Source organism: Carya illinoinensis, chromosome 2 (assembly GCF_018687715.1).
Source record: "Carya illinoinensis cultivar Pawnee chromosome 2, C.illinoinensisPawnee_v1, whole genome shotgun sequence".
Lineage (NCBI taxonomy): Eukaryota > Viridiplantae > Streptophyta > Magnoliopsida > Fagales > Juglandaceae > Carya > Carya illinoinensis.
The window spans coordinates 3,431,930-3,451,235 of NC_056753.1; the positions used below are offsets into that span (position 1 = coordinate 3,431,930).

The following is a 19,306-nucleotide window of genomic DNA, read 5'->3' on the forward strand; positions in this document are numbered from 1 at the left end:
CTGTGGAGTATGTATTTTTCATGTTAATTCAAGTTTCAGAGCAAGTTCATGCTAAGTCAAGTTTCAGATCAAGTTCATGTCAAGTCAAGTTCAGTTCATGATTCAATTTAAGCTATGTCAATTATGCTATGTTGTACGCTAAGTTATGCTTTAATTACTTATGAATTTGATTATGCATTTATGCTTTTACTGTCATACATGTATCATTAGTCTGTATGGAAGTTTTTTGTTAACTTGCTGAGATTTGTAATCAAATCTCACTTTGGTAGTCCCAACTACCATTCCCCCCGAATGGTAGATCTTGTTACAGGACCTGAAGGAGAATCAGGAGCTGATCAACTAGACACAGTTGACTAAGTGACGGTGCGACATAAATGTTGATATAGTAATTAACGTAAATTACTACTTGTACGATTGAGTTGCATCTCTACTACTTTTTGGATCATAACCATTTTGGACTAGTGTTGTGATCTTAGTTGTTCAATGGATTTTTATGTATGAAGTATGTTTTAAGCATTTGAGATATTTTCAATTTGGTGCATAGTATTGCTAAAGAAAAAATTTATCCGCTGCGAATATTGCATATTGTTAGATGCATGTTAGGAATATTGCATCTTATATGTCATGAACGGGGGCAGGTAACCTTGTGTTGCATGTCTCGACGCTTCAAATGTCCGTCCGATCCCAAACGGAATTTGGGGGCGTCACATAAGCTCCTTCTTGAGCCGCGAGTAGGACTCGCCCAGCTCCACGTACAAGTCCTCTACTTTGTCCTTGTTCTTGTGGAGTGCAGTATTCTTCACTACGAGCGCCTCCTTCTCAAACTGACTTTAGACTGGTGGCGAGACGCTTCCTGCCTCAACTCCTCCATGCCCTTTCAGAGGTTGAATGCTTCCCTATGAAGGTGACCAATGATCTTCAACAAGGACACGTTGCAGGCCTCAACTTTGGCAAAGGCATTCTTGGCATGCTCCTTTACGGCCCGAAGCCTAAGCATTTTGTGGAAGGCCCGCTTGCTGAAACTATACCAAGCGTGGGCCTCGTTCTTTGCCTTAGCCTAACCATCCACAACCCAAGCTGCCAGGAAATCAAATCCCTACCAAATGAAATGGCTCAAATAGAAAAAAAAAAAATACTACTACATATCAAAGGGGAAACAAAAAGCCCTATCGGATAAAATGATGCTCCTGAGCTGATCAGCCACCTCCCATATGGCCTCGGCCTTACTCCATCGGCCCCCAACGAGCGAGACGTGGAAGGGCCCTCCCTACTCTAAGGTGCTAGCCCACTTAGTGGCCCAAGGGAATGCGGTCAAGGGCACCGAACGTTTGTGATGTTGAGGGGCCCTCAGACTTGGGGTCGTTGACTGCCCCACTCCCCACTGCAAGGAAGGACTAACGTACGTGGAATCAACCTAAAGAGGTGTCTTGCTCGGTAAACCCACTAGGCAGGGAGGAGGAGGCTGAAGACTCATCCTCACTTAGCATCACAAAGTCTTCACAATAAAAGCCCTTGGGGCAGTGGGCTCAAGAGGTGCCTCACTATCAAAGGTCATAGCAAGGCTAGAGCCCGAAGAACAAGAGCCGTCATCAACACCGCTCTAGACAGTCCCCTTCGTCTGGTGGGAAAGATCCTCAAAAGTCAATTAGCAACGAGCCCCCTAGAGGGTGGCACCTAAAGTAGCGGAGGCGCCATCGGTCTCCTCAAAGTGCTCCACAACAGTTGGCTCTTTAGGCACACTAGGTGTCGAGTGCTATAGGGCCTTAAGGAATACTGCCTCTAACTCTGCAATATCTTGGTTGGAACAAGCCGCCATCCCTTGGTCGCCCAATGGGGTGGAAGGGATATCTAGGCCAAAGTTAAGATCCTCTCGATATGAGGTAGCTCCTCATTCCCCCAGCAAGACTTCTTCTCTATCCCATTGGGTGACCTACCTTGCTTGATCATAAATTAGGATTAAAATACATTAGCTAATTATATATATTATTATTAAAGCTAGTTTTTTTGAAACCAGTGTTTAAGTACCACGCATGTCATGATATTTGCAAGCATGTCATTCATCATGTTTCATTCCGCATATTATAATTATGTATGTATTATGCATCTCACGTTGCATAAGACACGTAAGTTTTCATAAGATCAAGTGTAAGTTAAGCTCATAACAATTAATCAGATTGTCATTTAGATGCAGAGTACCAATGCGAATTTATAGGTGGACGTGCAAGTTACGGATCTAAGCGTGGTCCACCATAGTATGCTAGAATACTATTAGCAGCTCCTCTTGTGGCCGTGGGATGTGGGGTCAATACACAACCTTGCACATAAGGTTAAATATGTGAGCCAGAAGATAAGTATGATAAGTTAGATAATTCAAAACAAGTCATGCATGACATAAGTATAAGTATGAATGATCATAATTTTAAGTTCTTAGCATGAAATGTTTTATGAAAAACCTTATTTTTTTTAAGTATATTTACGTTATTATAGGTTTCTTACTGAGTCATCGACTCATTTTAATTTGTTTTTATATTTTTAAACCACCACAGTTAATAATATTTATGAAAGTAGAATTGCAAGACAGAACTTAGTTCAGGGAGGCGTGACAGTTTCCTAGATCATGTACAGAGATTTCAAGTTATGATTTTTATGGCATAGATTTTGAGAAATGTTATTAAAAGCTTCCACACACTCTCATTTATAATTTCAGTATTTTAATATAAAATGACTTTATTTATTATAAGGAATCTTTATATTAGCCACTTAAAAAAAATTTATTTTTAAGTCATGTTCAATATTAGCAATCCGCCTCGAGCATATCTAAAAGTGATTTTATATGTAAATCTGGAGAGCAGGGTGTTACAGTAGTGCTACATATACTTCCAATTTTAGTTATAATTTTACTTATAAGACTTATTTTTTTAGTATTTTTTGTTTTAAATTCAAATTTTGAATTTCAAATTTTATAATTTTCAGCATATCAATAGCTGACACCCAAGTAATTATTGTTATATAAGTAAAAATTATAAATATAAATAACAGTTTTCTACGAGGAAATAGATGGTATGATACAATGGTGGGCTCGGTCTGTGATGTTTAGATTTTTAAAGGTGTAGTTCGGGTATTCTAAAAGAAAAATTATCAAGTAGTTCCAAAATATTGATAATGTGACATTCCTAACCTATCATAACATGTCATGACATTAAAAATAATTGTGTATGCATTCATTTATGTGTTCGTATTCCAAAATTACCTGATAATTATTTATTTCATAGTTTCTTCCACGCTTACACTACAGTAGCCTAATTCCATTCACATATAACAACAACCCATGTTAGCACATTGTTAGTCAATAGAAAAAATGAGGCAGAAGGATCCTATCCAGAACAACAAACAACCCAGTGTTGGTAAAAACAAAAGAAAATTACATATGAAACGAATCTCAAATCGAGTTACACGAGTTAAGGACCAAATCTCACTGAAAAAGTTCAGCGTCCTTCAAAGAAAAAGTCCCACTTCTCTCTAAGAAGAAAAAAGAGTACCTTATCCTCTCCTTCTTGTTCTATAGAGAGGACGATGGAGCCTTGAATCCCTTCCTCCTCTTGTTCTATTTAGGGCACCGACTTGTTTATAAGTTTTTTTTTTTTAATTATTATTTTATATATATTTTTTTTCGGGCTTAAGCCTAATCTATAGCTTTCATGTGACCAATTTACTATACGCGTCCCACCATGCAACTTCTTAGCCACCGATTTATTGCAGAACTATAGTGAAAATCTTGACCCATTATCTCACACATGGCTCAGCATGCACGTGGCCACTATACGCTGTCATGTCAAAATGCCTCAATGGTTACACGCTCCGTATCAATAGTTTCGGCATTCCAAGAACTATTAGATTCGACCCACCCAATCCCACTATCACTGGTGCGTGGCCTCCATGCACCATCATAGGCAGGTACAGAGAAAATTGACAACTGGTTGTTCGAGTCAATCAATATCGTCTATTCCACTATATTTTCATTTTTCCTGATTGACGATTTTGAAGATGAAGGCATTGGTCTCTTCTGTGGATGTCTAAGGCCAACAAATTGCAGTGCATCACCAACAACAACCACCACCTCTAGTGGTGGCACCATAGTTCGCAAAAACCATCATTTAAGATATTGTTGCCCTCTTTACGATAAATAATTTTTTGATTACAAAATCCGATTTATTTTTCCCTTTTGGAGTGCATTTGTTATAACGGAGTGTTTATTGAGAAACTTCACCACCTCTTCATATATCTTATATTTTTATATCAATGAAATGCAAGCTTTAGAACCAAAAAAAAAGGGACCAAATTTAACTTATAAATAACGCAAGCCTCTTTTCGTAACATTATGTTATTCAAGAGTTTTGCTACATATAAATACAGTCGCGTACTAATCTGTATATTAATACTGATTTATTTATACTTAAAATTTAAATTAACACTGTTTTTAATAAAATCTACTTTCTAACCAATCACATCATATTAATACATAGATTAATATATAATTGTACTTGTAATTATATTTTTCCGTTATTCAGAGTTCAGTACACAGCGAAAATCATTTATACAAGTCGAGAGCCAAACTAGCGCTAGCCGCTCTTTGGCTTGGGAGGGAGAGAGAGAGAGAGAGAGGCTAAACTTCCTCAACCCGCATCAGATCAGACACCCTGCGCGAGGGAGGAGGTTTCAACCCTAATCAGATCAGACACCCTGCGCGAGGGTGGAGGTTCGATATTCTGCTCTCTCTCTCTCTCTCTCTCTCTCTCTCTCTCTCTCTCTCTCTCTCTCTCTATATATATATATATATATTCGTGTGCCTGGTGTTATAGGATTCCTTGTTGTTCGCAAACGCTAGATTTATATCATGATTAATAATGATAATAAACATAAGATTTTTTGTGGGTACCTGATTAACAAGCTGTCTTCACTCTTCCGAAACTTATCAGTGAAGCAATGACACTATCGGAGGAGGAAATCACTAGGCTTTTCAGGATCCGAAGAACGGTGATGCAAATGCTGAAGGACCGCGGTTATTTTGTTGGGGACTTTGAGATTGACATGACCAAAGAGCAGTTCAAGAATAAATATGGGGAGAGCATGAAAAGGGAAGACCTTGTTATCAATAAATCCAAGCGAAATAATAGCTCTGATCAGGTATGTATTTAATCAATTGTCTCCATCGATGTTTCTTTCGTATTTGTTGGACTTTTGTTGTTCTTGTCAAAGATATTTTTTGTCAGATTTTTTTTTTTTTAATTTCAATTTTCATAATTTTCAGCATATCACAAATGCAAAAATAAGCTTTTTGTAAAATTTTCTTAATTATAGTATCATTTTTCTTTTCCTATTGCAATAGCAGTATTATTAGTTTGATTGGTTTGTGGTTGAAGTAAATGTGACTGACAAGGTGTATTTTTTTTTTTTCAAAGGAAGAAGACGGTACTTCAATTTTATAAATATGCTATTGAATAAAGCATGGGATTTAAAAGAAATCCCAAACCAAGACATTAAAACCTTATTCTATCAAATCAACTAATGTATTAACGGAAGAGACCAAAATGTATATCTATACAATTACAACCGATGAATGATACTGAAAAATTAACTCCATCTAAAATTTGGGAAACCTGCATTGTCAACCATCAAAATACCATACAGTTTATGAGGTAGATGACAAGATGAGGAGAAAGATCAGTTGTGATCAGCTGCACCAAGGTTTGCAAGTCCATCAGCTACTCCATTACTCGATTGCATCTCACAAGACAAGATAGTTGCCAATTCAAGGATATCCTCCCAAATATCTGTATATCGCTAAGGATATTTTGGCTGTTGATGAAACCATTTTACTGCAAGTAGAGAGTCTGTTTCTGCTCGACAGATCATAAATGCCCAGCTGGTAACACAATATCAAACCAGCTTTACATGCAGAAAGTTTGCATGAAAATTTGTGCCAACCCTCCAAGAAGAGCAAGAATCCATGAATGAGCTGACCGAAGATGATCACTTGACTAGCTTAGGCCTCTTCATTTTTACCTGCAGTATAGGAACGTGCAGTATTTCCAAGGATAATATCATTTGACTTTGATTGAGCCTTTCCGGGCTTAATTATCAAGTTCCACTCTCTCAGCCATCTAAAAACCTTCCAAATGACGAAAGAAGAAGACTTTTGAACCCCTTCATATCTTGCTGAGTCTCGAGCTAACCACAATTATTAAAGATTTAAGCAAGTTGTTAATTGTGAAAGTAGTATTAATTGTCTTGAACGCTTGAAAAAAGACCACCATGTAGTCAATTTATCCTTCCATCCGAGAGCTGTCAGCTAGGAGACGCCAAAAAGCTGCGCAAAATGAGACCAAACAGATTCAGCAAGAGAGCAATCATTACACAGACATGGCAGTCAGATTCAATAGCATCATGTAAGCAACAGCTGCATTTTGAGGCCCGAAGAATGCTACATCGCTGCCCTTTAAGATCGAAAGCAATACCTCCATTCCACAATTTGCAGATGAAAAATGAAATCTTGGTTGGAAGCACAGAAATCCAAATGAATTTAGCGAAAGGAAATTGAGGAGAACGAGACCTCAAAAAATCCCATGCAAGTGAATTCCCATCATTTGTGTGCTTCCTAAGTCTAATACCATTTCCATCCTTCAACTTGATGTTAGTGTTAAGAGCATCACGCAGGAGGCCTAAAGAAACCAAAACTCCAAGCTTTTATGTATGCCAAACATTAGCACTGGAAGGGTCTTTGATTTGACACGTTAAGTTTGAAACAAATAAGCCCCTAAAGGCTAGAGAACCATCACCCATCTAGTCATCAAACCCGAAATTTATGGTGCCTTGTCTAACTTTCCATAGACTTTCAGATTGTAGAACTGGCAGAAAATGATAAAGGGATCTCCAAACATAAGAGTGCCATGGTCTGGAGTGAAAAGGCTTTCTATATAAAGCCCTTCTCCACTTCACTCAAAGAGGTTTCCTTTTCTTCATAGAAGCATTGTGGCTCTAGTAGAGTATTCTTGGTTGAATTTATGTCTTTCTCATTGTTCTTGTTTTGTTAGTTATGTTTTCGTTTATTGTTGTTCATATCAGTGGCTGTGGCTGACAATTATATCTGTAATGATATAAAAATGTAAGGGAGTTGATCCTCAATATAGTTGTTGGCTAGCCCTGTTTAACTTTATCTTGCTTCTGGTATAGTTTAGATTTTTCTCAGTGCAGAATTTCCTCATATTTACTTTTACTTTTTTGTCCCCGTGTGTGTATGTGTGCACGCACGTGCGAATGAGAGTTCTTAGACTGTAAGTTGCCTGCGCTGATTTATTTTTCACTGCATTCTTTTGTTCGTCTTCTTATTCGTTGTTTCTTGTATACCAGATTTATATCTTCTTCCCTGAGGAACAAAAGGTTGGTGTTAAGACAATGAAGACTTATTCCCAGCGCATGAAATCAGAGAATGTCTTTAGAGCAATCTTGGTTGTTCAACAAAATTTGACGCCATTTGCTCGGAGCTCCATAAATGAGATTTCTACAAAATTCCACTTGGAGGTTTTCCAGGTGAGAGATTGCTTCAATGATGTTGTAAGAATTTTGTGGCTTTTGAATTACATCTAGCACCTCGCTTTTTTGTTGTTTCTTGCAGAGGAATCTTAGTACCATAAACATCAGGGCTATTCAATACCTACTTAAATGTCTCCCAAGGGTCTTTGAGGCTCTGATGGTTTATTGGCTAGGTTCATCTCTCTTTTTGTTTTTTTAATGGTCAATTGGTGGTATGGCAGTTGGAATATAGTATTTTACTACAGAAGTTGCACTTGGGATGTTTATCCAGTAAGTCACCCATACTTCTAACTTAATGATTGAAGGAAGTTTGTTAAAAGATATCCCAGAAGAAATACTGTCTTTGTTGTTACATTTAGTGTAACACTCCCATTGAAGGCACGGGCCACATGACTTATAGTTCAAAAGATCTAGTCAATGACATAATTGGAGCCCCATTGGAACCGTTATAAAGAGCAAGAACTTCTCCCTTCCAAGCAATGTGGGATCTCATATGCCATCTACCTTTATCACTTATCAAAATGGGGTATCACATTTAGTTTCCTTCAAACTGATTTATTCTAAAGTTGATGAAGTAATTATATTGGGACATCTTTCTGACACATGAATTGTTGCCGATATGTTTTGAGTTGTTTTTTGGTGGCGTGCCATTTGGTTGCCATCTACGGCACATATTCAACTACTGCGGGGTGTGGATATTTCCCTGATTCTTATCTGGATCTTACCTTATTATCAACGACAATTTGCATCTATAGTTAATGGCGTGCATTGTTTTTACTAATTCTATAGTTTATTGGCATGCATTATTCTTTCTCTCTTTTAGTTTCTAATTCTTTTCATTAATAACTAACTCATTTATACAGGAGGCAGAGTTGTTGATAAACATTAAAGAGCATGTGCTTGTTCCTGAGCATCAGGTGCTTACAAATGAGGAGAAGAAGACTTTGCTGGAGAGGTACACTGTGAAAGAAACACAGGTCAGTGACTCAGTATGTGTTAACATTGCAGTTCAAATACTTGGAAATGGTAAGAGTAACGTTTCTTAGTATCTAAAAGATTAGTTGCTCACACCAGAGGCTTGGACGATACAAAATATGCTATAACCTACTTATAAAATGCCATGATCTGCGACATAGGTATGCACACTACAAAAATCTTTTTAGTTTGAAATGACTAATAGTATGCAAAATAAATCATTTAGCATCAATTTTGTGGAAGGTTCATGCTCCAAATATAGAAATTCCTGAGAGTCCGCTGTTAGAAGTAAATATAACATAGTCAACATTTCTGTTACCAAATTAGCATCAATTTTGTTGTAGGTTCTTACTCCCGGCCTTTGCTTAAAGTTTAAACCCTACACAGGGGGTTCTGTTACCACATTTTAAGCTCAATTTGTTAGGACATGCAAGCCTACATTTCTGTTGTAATTCACAGCTTTGTGCTTTTAAGGAGGAAATTAAATAACGAGCAAACAAGGATTTCTAATGATTCAAATGTTTTGCTCTAATGAAGGGCATTCTCACGATCAGTTACATGGTCCTAAGATATTTTGAACCCTTGTGTTTTGGTGTTAATTATTCATATAATGTGAATCATGATTTATTTCTACTGTATCTCTAGATGGACGTCAGTCTTCTGAATGCATAACTTGTTCTGCATCTGTTGAACATCATAATATTCTGATGTTTGCTGTCTTATGTTATGATTGGATTGAATTCAGCTGCCTCGTATGCAAGTGACAGATCCTGTTGCAAGATACTATGGACTGAAGCGTGGACAGGTTGTGAAGATAATCCGGCCAAGTGAAACTGCAGGACGATACATCACTTACCGATACGTAGTATGAATACAAGTTGAAACACAACTCAAGTTGAAACTGCTCTTTGCCTGTGTCAAAATGGCTGGAGAACTCAAATTCAATGATGATTTAATGGGGGATATTATCATTTATAGACAACACTTGAACTCATTTATGCCCTACTGCCTAGTTGTGAATCCCGGTATTTGCTGTGTGGGAGTGTTGTTTGTAGTGCAGTTGGGATAGTAAAGGATCTTATAGTTATAGTAATCTCATGTGTGCTTGTTTGCCGTGTCCATGTCTGGAATGGGGCATACCCATTGATAGACAGAATTGGAACAACAAATAAATTTCAGAAACCGTTTCTCTGAAGAATTAAGATATTACCATATGGTCAGAAGAATTGTGCTAAAATTTTTTTTTGATAAGTTCCATGGGTCCAAAGAAGGAATTTTGAAGCTGATTCAGTTACGAACAACATTAAAAATTAACAATGACGTGTTGGGGGCTTTTTCGTTGGGACTCGTGTCTTCTTTCTAATTGAAGGGGAAACTAATTAGGAAAACGAGGGACTCAACGGATGACCTGTAGTTTTAAATTTTTAATTGGATACACAGAATGTGTGGAGATTAAAAGGAAACTTTTATTCAGAAGAACTCAGGCAACAACTTATCTACCTCCTCCCTCTTGAGTACCCAAGTGACAACAATACATTCTGAGGCTGTAGATAGTCCAAGGGAGACATAAATGGAAAAATGATTTAACTTATAATTCTACACCTATTTTACTTCTCTTCTTAAACTGAAAAGTATCTATGTAAAATTGAAATTATTTTTTTAATAAAGTGTCACAATTATATTGGTTGATTTAGAATGAAATGTAGAAGAGTTTATAAGTGTATCATTACCCGATACAAATTGCAATCGCTTAACTAACGCATGAGCCACAAGCACAATCATAACGGCATATGAGTCTCGTGCAAGTGTTGTGATTCTAAACTCTGTATATTTTAAAAAAATTAAATTAAATTTTTTATATAAGTCTCATATTTATCTATTTTTTTAAGAGAATGCATGAATTACATACCAGTGAACTGTAAATATAATTTCTTATTTATAAATAAAAGTCTAATTATTTATTTTTTAAAGGATCTCCATGGTGTATATTTTTTCTCTTCTTTCTATTGTTGATTGTAATTCCTCATTTCCTACTCTTATATCTCCCATTTACTTTTATGCATAAATCGTTTTAAAAAATATTTAAAATGCGATATTATATATTTCTCATTTTATTTCACAAACTTAAGGAAATACGAGAATTTTTTTCATGGTTTTTTACTTGACTTTTGTATGCTGAGCTCGGTTATATTAGGGTTCTGAAATTATTTTCGCTTTGGGCTTTGCTTTCGATTCAGTTGATTGCAGGAGGGTTCACAGATAATTAGAGTGATTCTAAGAAAGTTAGGCTTCGACAAAATCAATTTTAAGAAAGCAAGGATTAGGTTATGGCGACGGAATCGTCGGAAGGAGAAGATGAAGGGAAAGTTACAGGTGGGAATCCGGTGCTGATAGTGGAAGATGACCTTAGAGAAATGGGGAAGAAAGCGGCCTGGAGTGTTAGCTCTTGCAAGCCTGGCAATGGTGTCTCTTCTCTACGCGACGACAACCTCGAAACCTATTGGCAGTAATTAATTACACCCATAACTCCAAAAATCAATCTCTCTGATTTCTTCCTCTTTCTATCTTCGAAAACCCAACCATTGCGTTTGTTGTTACATTTTTGGGTTTCAGATCAGATGGCGCACAACCTCATCTGGTTAATATTCAATTCCAAAAGAAGGTTAAGCTTCAAGTATGTGATATGCAGATTTTGAGCTTAGATTTTGCTTGATTCTTCTTTTTTCTTTTTTGTTAACTAGTTAAAATTAATGGGTTTGTTTTGTTTTGAAGTTAGTTGTTCTTTATTTGGATTTCAAGCTTGATGAGAGCTATACTCCGAGTAAGATATCCATTCGTGCCGGTGATGGCTTCCACAACCTGAAGGTAAGTTCTCTGTTTTGGATTATTGATAATACGTCTAAGTGATTACGTCAATAGTGATTTAATCGGAACATGTATAACTTAAGCAGTGATCTATATCTTTTGTTTTTAATTGGAATCTGTTCTCCAAGTCAGTGGTTAATATGCTTGTGCTCCTTGAAAATATTTTTAGGAGATAAAAACAATGGAACTTGTCAAGCCAACTGGTTGGGTTTATCTATCCTTATCTGGAAATGATCCTAGGTAAGTGACTGAAGCCATTTTTACGTGTTCTATTTTAGCTGTTGTTCTTTCAACCACGCGCATATTGATTATCTATCCTTCGTGGAAATGATCCAATCTAGCCTTGCATTTGAGAATTTCAGTAAATTCCTATCAAGAAGCTGTAGCTATTGGTTATTATTGATATAAGTCCTCAAGAGAAGATAAAATATATGATCAATATGATCTCTAAAAGATGATGGCCTCTCTACACTGGCCATGCACTCAGATGGGGTTGCTGTAAATGTGCCAGTACAGACATACGTGTGGTATATTGCCAAAAAGAGGGAGAATTGTAAGGCAATTCCTCTTTTAAATTTTGGGATCAGGTTTGATGTTATGCATCTGCACTGGAACTTTGCTGCTGTGGAGTTGCTAAGTGAAAATCGATTACCGTGTGATTGAACCGTGAGAATGCCTGAGATTAAGGAAATTGATTGGGGTTTTTTGTATCATTTGTGGTTGTATTCTAAGTAAAAATGTATTAATATCAATAGGCGTAACCAAGTTACACTGGATGTATACAAGAGAAAACACCTAGCCCATAATGTGTGGTTTGTATTTTTCTGCACTGATTTTCGTATCATGAACTTTATATCCTCATTTTCTGCAGGGAAACTTTTGTCAACACTTTTATGTTGCAAATTGCTGTGTTGTCAAACCATCTAAATGGGAGGGATACTCATCTACGCCAGATCAAACTTTATGGACCTCGACCGTCAGTCTTCTTATGGTTTTTATTTTTTTCAGCAATTACTGATCATTAATAGTTTAACGGATAAGATAAATAAAATTTCCCCATTGCAGGAACCCTATTCCCCATCAACCATTTCACTTTACTTCGAGGGAGTTCATTAACTACTCTTCCGTGAGATGAGAAAGGTGACACGGCAAAACTTTGTTGAGTTAAGTAGGATAAAAGCATGCTGCTTACAGTAATCGGATCATTATAAAAACCAGGAGAAATCTCTAGTTATGTATATTTGTGACATTTTATTTTCTCAATTCTAAAATTAATACAATTTTTGTACGGTCCCTTGTTGCCAGAAATCTTGGTTGTTTAACTTTGATTTGTGAAGTGATTGCTTGGTGTAGCTTGAATTTGGGACCAATCCGCTGTTGCTTTATTTCTTAATTCCTCCTGACATTTCTGACATCTTCCGAAAAGACATTGGGAATTTGGTTTTGCTACTTGGCATTCCAGGTTTATGCCAAGCGCAAGAACACCGCACGGGTAATGTTTCCCAGGTTCATTGTGCCTCATAAAGCTTGTTTACAAGATTTGGGAATCATTCCCAGAATGGTGCTTGTTTCATGCTTTTGAACTGAGGAGAGTTGTATCTACTTTCTTTGTTTTTGTTTTTTGTTTTTGTTTTTTTCTTGTTTGTTTGTTTAAGTAGGGGGCGGTCATGATATGAGATTTCTAAGTATTTTTTTTTAAGAATTTTGTTACATATAAGTAAAGTCGCGTATTAATTTGCATACCAATACTGATTCTTTTATACTTAAATTTTAAATTATCACTGTTTTTAATAAAATTTATTTTTTGTCCAATCACAATAGATTGGTGCATATATTAGTGCACAATTGTGCTTGCAACTAATTTTTTTTTTTTTAAAAAAAAGTAATATTTTTTTTATTAAAAGGTAATTTAATATTGCTTGATTGTAAAATAGTTTATATGGATATCATTATTTGTGGTTAATATCATATGCACACAAAATGGAAGAGGACTGCTAAGTTTTCAAAGGTGTCTCATAACTTATAAACTAATATGATTTGATATAATATATTAAATTTACTTTACAAAAGAGTTTTAGGTTTCATTTAGATAATGAGTTGAGATAAAAATTGAAAGTTAAATAAAATATCATTTAAATTTTATTTTTTAATATTATTATTATTTTAAAATTTAAAAAAATTGAATTATTTATTATATTTTACATGAAAATTTAGAAAAATTGTAATGACGAGATGAAATGAAATATTCTCACTATCCAAATAGGGCCACATAATCACGCAATATTTATTCTTCCTTGTGTCGATTTTGAGTATTAAATTTTCAAAAAATATTATAAAATTCACACCATATTTATCTCTCCAAATAGAGAGATTATAATTAGAAAGAAATGCCAAGATCTTGATTTTAGGAGTACAAGAAATGTTAATATAATACATTTTTAAATAGCTGTTAATTTGAGTGGTTGACATATAAAGTCACTTAAAATGTTACACTTCTACAAGTATGACTAGGAATGAAAAAACTTGAAATGAAATTTAGCATTGCTCTAAAAAGACATTTAAGGATTGAAAATCAAGTTGATGGCTGTTATTGCATAAGAGGATGATGAAAAGTTAACCAATATAAATAGGATGATAATTGGCATTACTTAAAATAAAAGCAATTGTGGCATGAAAATCAAAGGTGTTGGAGTGTATGATATAAAGACAAGATGAATGAAGGAATCAAATATCATCTATTTGTGTTGATTAGTTAAGTAAGATATGGCTCCTCTTTTGGGTGACACGATCTATGCACTGGAAAACAACTTCGATTCTTATTTGCTGCTTAGCAAATAGCATCTCTCTAAATATAATATAATATAATACATATATATATATATATATGCTCTTAGTATTTTATTAAAGTGCAGATATTTTATTAGATATTTTAGAAAGAATATAGAAAAAATTGAATAAAATGAATACAATTTTTATTATGAAGTTTGTAAAAATTGTATTACTTTTTGTGTTTGAATAATGATTAAATAATTATTAAATGAAAAAAATTAAAAATCTGATATTAAAAAGTGTTATATTAAGTGATGTATAAAATTACTTTATTTTAATTGATGGTTGTATTTTAAATATTATAAATATTATTTTTTCAAAAAAAAAAATAATAATAATAAATGCACGATCACAGGTAATGGAAAAATGTAACATTTTATTTTAATTGATGGTTGTATTTTAAATAAGTTTTTTTTCATTTAAGGAATTGCCCATAGAAACTGACAGTGTATCTAAAGATGAGAGATTTCAGTAGTCTTAAGTCAGTCGAATATGTACACATAATTAACTTTAAATTATTTTTAATTTAATTTCAGTAGTGCCAGGTTGGTGGAACACCATTCGAGTCAAATTCCCAAGGGAAAAGGAAAATAATGTGGAAAGAAAAAAAAAAAACACTACAGGCTGCACATGATTCTCAGCTGTGAACGGCCATGCGTGCTGAATTACCAGGAAGAGCATATTTATATTCCCAAAAATTAGAGAAGAAATTCAGCAAACGGAGAGCACTATCTCCAACCAAAGGCAACATGGGTTTCATTCACAGGCTGGTTTGGTGTCAAAGCTACTCAAGCAGACGGCAAAGGCTTGGAAGGCAGAAAGTGGGTAGCGATAATCCATGGTGAAGATGTCTTTTCCAATCTTTCCAAACTGCAAGATTACCTTTTCTTGCTCTGCAGCTGAAACATTGTGGGATGGACCCACAGATGCCACAAGCTGGAAATTCTTAACAGAGGCCACAGTAACACGCCCCCTGAAATTCAAGCACCAGCACTGCAGCTGCTCATGCCATCTAGGAGCCTTGTTCTTAAGGACCAGTGGCTCTCCCAGGCCCAGGATTGATCCCCGTGTCTCTGAAAGGCTTGTGGAGCTGAAATCTGTAATCAAATCCTTTCCTTTTGGACCTGCTAAAGGAGAAAACTGTTCATCAAAGGAGTGCGGGAATGATGTCGGTGTTGGAGCGTTTCCGCCCTCCTCAATAGAAGAGACAGGTATGGAGTTCATGACACAATGCATTCTCCTTGGGCCCCTTGTGCGAAGAACATTGAGCTCATAGGAGATAGTCCCTACACTGTAATTACACGCCGGAACTCTAGGAGACACCTGCTTAGAATGGAATCTTCGGCTGGATCGACTATTTAGTTGAACCATGGCTTCACATGGAGGTTGGCTGTCATATATGGTGAACTTTGTACCCAGGAAATTAGACCTGACAAATATTGGTCAATGAATTTTAGAGGAAACGAATGAAGAAGAGGGGGCAAGAGGGCAGGTAGCAAGTTTAAATGCCAAGACTTGCCTCAGTTTACCAACATATGTACTGCTGGCCCTAGAAAAATCATCTGCAACCAAAGATATAACAAAGTCGGTGCTTGTTGCCCTTCTGATCTTTTTGGCTGCTAACAACAATTTATCACTCTCATCTTCGGCTGTCAATTTAATAAAATCAAAGTGAGAACCACGAAGGAGCTGGCATTTTTTCCACACCAACGGGGGCAGATATTTTTATTTTAGAATTTTCTTAACAAAGAAAAAACAATCTCAGAAATAATTCATATAAAATTTATCTATTTCCATATTAGGCTAATCAGTAGCAGTGCTACCTTAAGTTCCTCAACTGAATAATTCAGGAATAGGGTTCACAATGAAATAAGCAATAATCTTTTGTGAATACAAATCTCCAAGCATAGTAGTATCAAATCAAGATGTGAATGATTTGAAGACCAGAAAAAATGGAGTACAAAATTCGCAAGCAATAAGTCTAGGTTCATTAAAAAAAACCTCAAATTCATTTTTTATCCGCAGAAAAAGCTCAAATTCATTGAGAATGAGAAAACATAAGATTACTCACAAGGCACTAGACCGTAGTACAGACAATAGGTAGAAGTGGCTCTGTCCCTCTTGATAAAGCACTGTATTGGAGACTCGCGAGGGCCCGGCTATTCAAGCACAAAAAGAGTTAATGACGATGGGAAAACACAAACGCCGAAGTGAAAAGAAAAGAGAAGTAAAAAAAAACAGAGAGAGAAAGCCGAAAACAAGAAGGAAGCATAATTACCTGCTTCAATGAGATAGGAAAGGTGAGCCTTCCACATTGCTCGGGAGTTTTGACAATCTCCCTAGTAATTACCCTCCATGACTTACAAACAGAAGCACAACAGACCACGACTGCCCGAGCAGGCCACGATGTCTCACTCTCTTCTACCCTCCGGATTATGTCCAAGAGCAATTCCGGTGGTAAATTCGACCACCGGCCCTGCTGCTGAATTGATTCGGACGAGGTTGCTGGTGTTTGATCAGGAGCAATATGCGACCTTGTCTTCCTATGCCAAATCTTCCTTTCCCCTCTTCTCCTTGACATGCTTCCAATTCCATCCCTCATCTCCCGCAGCTCACGAATAATGCTTCTAAGGGACATCTTAATATATCGTATATTGCCCCTCTCCCTCACTATTCCACTGCAAGCTGATGAAAATAGTTTGAGATGCAGCAATAACCAATAACCAGTTAGACCGATTCCAGAAGTTTTTTAAAAGAAGAAAAAAATCGTAGATGCTATCTGTTTTCTACTGCGTACGCAAATCTAACTTCTTCTTTTTTTAACTTTTCTTTTGAATGTTCTGCGTATAAAGTAAAGTCAGAATTTACTCATCTAGTTTCAGAATGTGAGCTATAGGACGTATACAAGCCCAGTCCCTTTCAGCGCAATTAAACCTTACTAGGCTAAAACTCAGGTTAATCACTGTGGAAAAAGACAGAAAATTTCCGTATTTTTCCGGATTTAAGTTTCACAACCAAAATCTTTTGTTCCGAAACCAATCATAGCCCCCAAACTCATTAAAATCTCAAACAGAATTTTAAAGGAACAAAAAAAAAAAAAAAAAGGGAGGAAGAACTATATGTGAAAGCCATAAACTCCAAAAGATAAGATTTACAAAACGTGATGAAACTAAATCAATGCAAAATATACGATTTCAAAAACCAGAAAAGCAAAATCATTGCTAAAGAAAAGAACAAAGCTTCATAATCCAGAAATGTGGATCCAAAAATCGAAGATCATAAACAAGTAAACAACCTGTCCAGAGACACCGCACAACAGACCACACGGATCGGACTGAACCAGCTCAGAAATCCAGAACCTAGATTTCTTTCACAAATGTCATTTGGAGGACACAACCGCGGGTCACCGAGAAACCGCTCAAAATGCCGGATCCACAGAGAGAGAGAGAGAGAGAGAGATGGTTGAGGATCCGTCACGGCGTAGCCCGCAATCGCAACTACCGGAGCGTTGTAGAGTCGTTGCCTCCGCCACAAAACCCACGGTGCCGGCTCAATCACCGCAGTGAAGACGAACGACACCACAACCGCAAGGGCTCAGCTTCTTCGTCTGGATTGAAGGACTCCGGCACCCATATCCAAATATCTCTCTCCCCCTCCCTTAAAAACCGGATCCCCCCTACCCCCACCCTTCTTTCCCTTTTTTTTTTTTTTTTTTTTCTAACTCAGATTTACTTGGAGGGAATCTAAGGTCTGCTGTGCTCGTAACTTAGTGCACGTGTCCATCCTCACCTTTCTTTCTATAAATAAAGTTCTCCAACGTATTAGTCTAATTATATTAATTTAAGAATTTTATTTTTATGAAAATTTTAAGACTGATTTGATTATACAACAGTTTTATCTTATTTTATATAATTATTATATTTTTTTAATTTTTTACATAAAATTTAATAAATAATTTAAATTTTTTAAATTTTAAAATAAAATTTTTTAAATCTCATCTAATCTAAATTGTGTAATCAAATGAGACATTTAAGAATTCAATAAACATCTTTTTCTATTTTCTAAAATTTGAAAAATTTCAATTTATAATAATTCAACCAATTTTAATGTATTTTTGAATAGTTAATCCAACTGCTTCTATAGGCCTATATATGTTGATTACAGTTAATTTCAGGCTAATTCTAACTAATTCAATACAATATTTATTTTTTAAGTTGTATTTGATAATTGAGTTTTTTTTCCTTTTATTTTTTGTACAAAATATGTCAAAACTAAATATACATTAACTTTTTTAGTCATTGCATTAAATAAGAATAATAGAAAGATTGAAGATAAATATGTAGTTTGTTATTTTCTTTAGTTAAACAAAAAAATAATAGGAGATGGTTGAGTATTTTGTATTAAATTTATGAACGTATGCATAAAAAATACTCTATTAATTAGATAAATATATTGGTTGATTTATTGAATCACTTATAACAATTGGATCTATCAAAATTATAGATTTAGATCTGCCTGAACTTAGAGTTTAAAGTGGAGAAATAATAGTTACAATCGTGAGTATATAAATGCTGCGTAATTATTTTAAAAAAATGAATAAATACGGGATTAAAATGAAAAAAAAATTAAATTTTTAATAGTAGATCCTATTTTTTTTTAAAACGTCTATACGATATTTACACGCTCTACGACTGTATGCAATATTAAGTTATCTCACTTTAATAAACTTTAATTAAGCATTTATTTGGACAAGTAGAAATATTGAAAGGTGGCTATCTTTTTCACTCTAGTAGGGTCTAAAAGCATTAGAGGATATGGATCCATTATTTGGGTATTACATTGCAAAATGAGTAATTCCTCATAAAAGTAATAAATGATATTTGTTCCAATAATGGCAATGTTGCTTTGTACTTTTCTTATTGTTTTACATTAACCTTTATTTTTATTTTATTTTTTTCAATTCACCAATTCATGTAATTAAACTACATAAAGAAAATGACAATTTTGTCGTGTCCTTCGTAATAGAAACTTCTGAATGAGTGCAAGA

The 19,306-nt window shown here is 35.4% G+C and overlaps 3 protein-coding genes across 5 annotated transcripts; 2 read left to right on the forward strand and 1 right to left on the reverse strand.

Annotated features, from left to right (window-relative positions):
- Nucleotides 1-4,560: 4,560 nt before the first annotated feature.
- LOC122297263 (DNA-directed RNA polymerases II and IV subunit 5A-like) lies at nt 4,561-9,760 on the forward strand. Of its 2 annotated transcripts, none has more exons than XM_043107287.1 (5): nt 4,561-4,713; nt 4,977-5,184; nt 7,408-7,587; nt 8,454-8,567; nt 9,311-9,760. In XM_043107287.1, the coding sequence occupies exons 2-5, from the start codon at nt 4,984-4,986 to the stop codon at nt 9,434-9,436; spliced, it is 621 nt and encodes a 206-aa protein (XP_042963221.1). In that variant the 5' UTR covers nt 4,561-4,713; nt 4,977-4,983; the 3' UTR covers nt 9,437-9,760. The 2 variants fall into 2 exon arrangements, with proteins under 2 accessions (XP_042963221.1, XP_042963212.1); XM_043107278.1 differs by having other exon boundaries at nt 4,591-4,756.
- Nucleotides 9,761-10,653: 893 nt separating this feature from the next.
- Nucleotides 10,654-12,800, forward strand: LOC122297276 (anaphase-promoting complex subunit 10). The gene is made up of 6 exons (XM_043107298.1): nt 10,654-11,071; nt 11,179-11,239; nt 11,338-11,430; nt 11,600-11,670; nt 12,302-12,406; nt 12,496-12,800. Exons 1-6 carry the CDS (start codon nt 10,893-10,895, stop codon nt 12,563-12,565), a joined length of 579 nt encoding a protein of 192 aa, XP_042963232.1. The 5' UTR covers nt 10,654-10,892; the 3' UTR covers nt 12,566-12,800.
- Nucleotides 12,801-14,763: 1,963 nt separating this feature from the next.
- On the reverse strand, nt 14,764-17,935 carry LOC122297251 (tubby-like F-box protein 5). Of its 2 annotated transcripts, none has more exons than XM_043107266.1 (5): nt 17,555-17,935; nt 16,538-16,937; nt 16,331-16,418; nt 15,779-15,908; nt 14,764-15,688 (listed from the first exon to the last, which is right to left on the reverse strand). In XM_043107266.1, exons 2-5 carry the CDS (start codon nt 16,895-16,897, stop codon nt 15,016-15,018), a joined length of 1,251 nt encoding a protein of 416 aa, XP_042963200.1. In that variant the 5' UTR covers nt 16,898-16,937; nt 17,555-17,935; the 3' UTR covers nt 14,764-15,015. The 2 variants fall into 2 exon arrangements, with proteins under 2 accessions (XP_042963200.1, XP_042963191.1); XM_043107257.1 differs by having other exon boundaries at nt 16,538-16,944.
- Between the last annotated feature and the right edge of the window lie 1,371 nt (nt 17,936-19,306).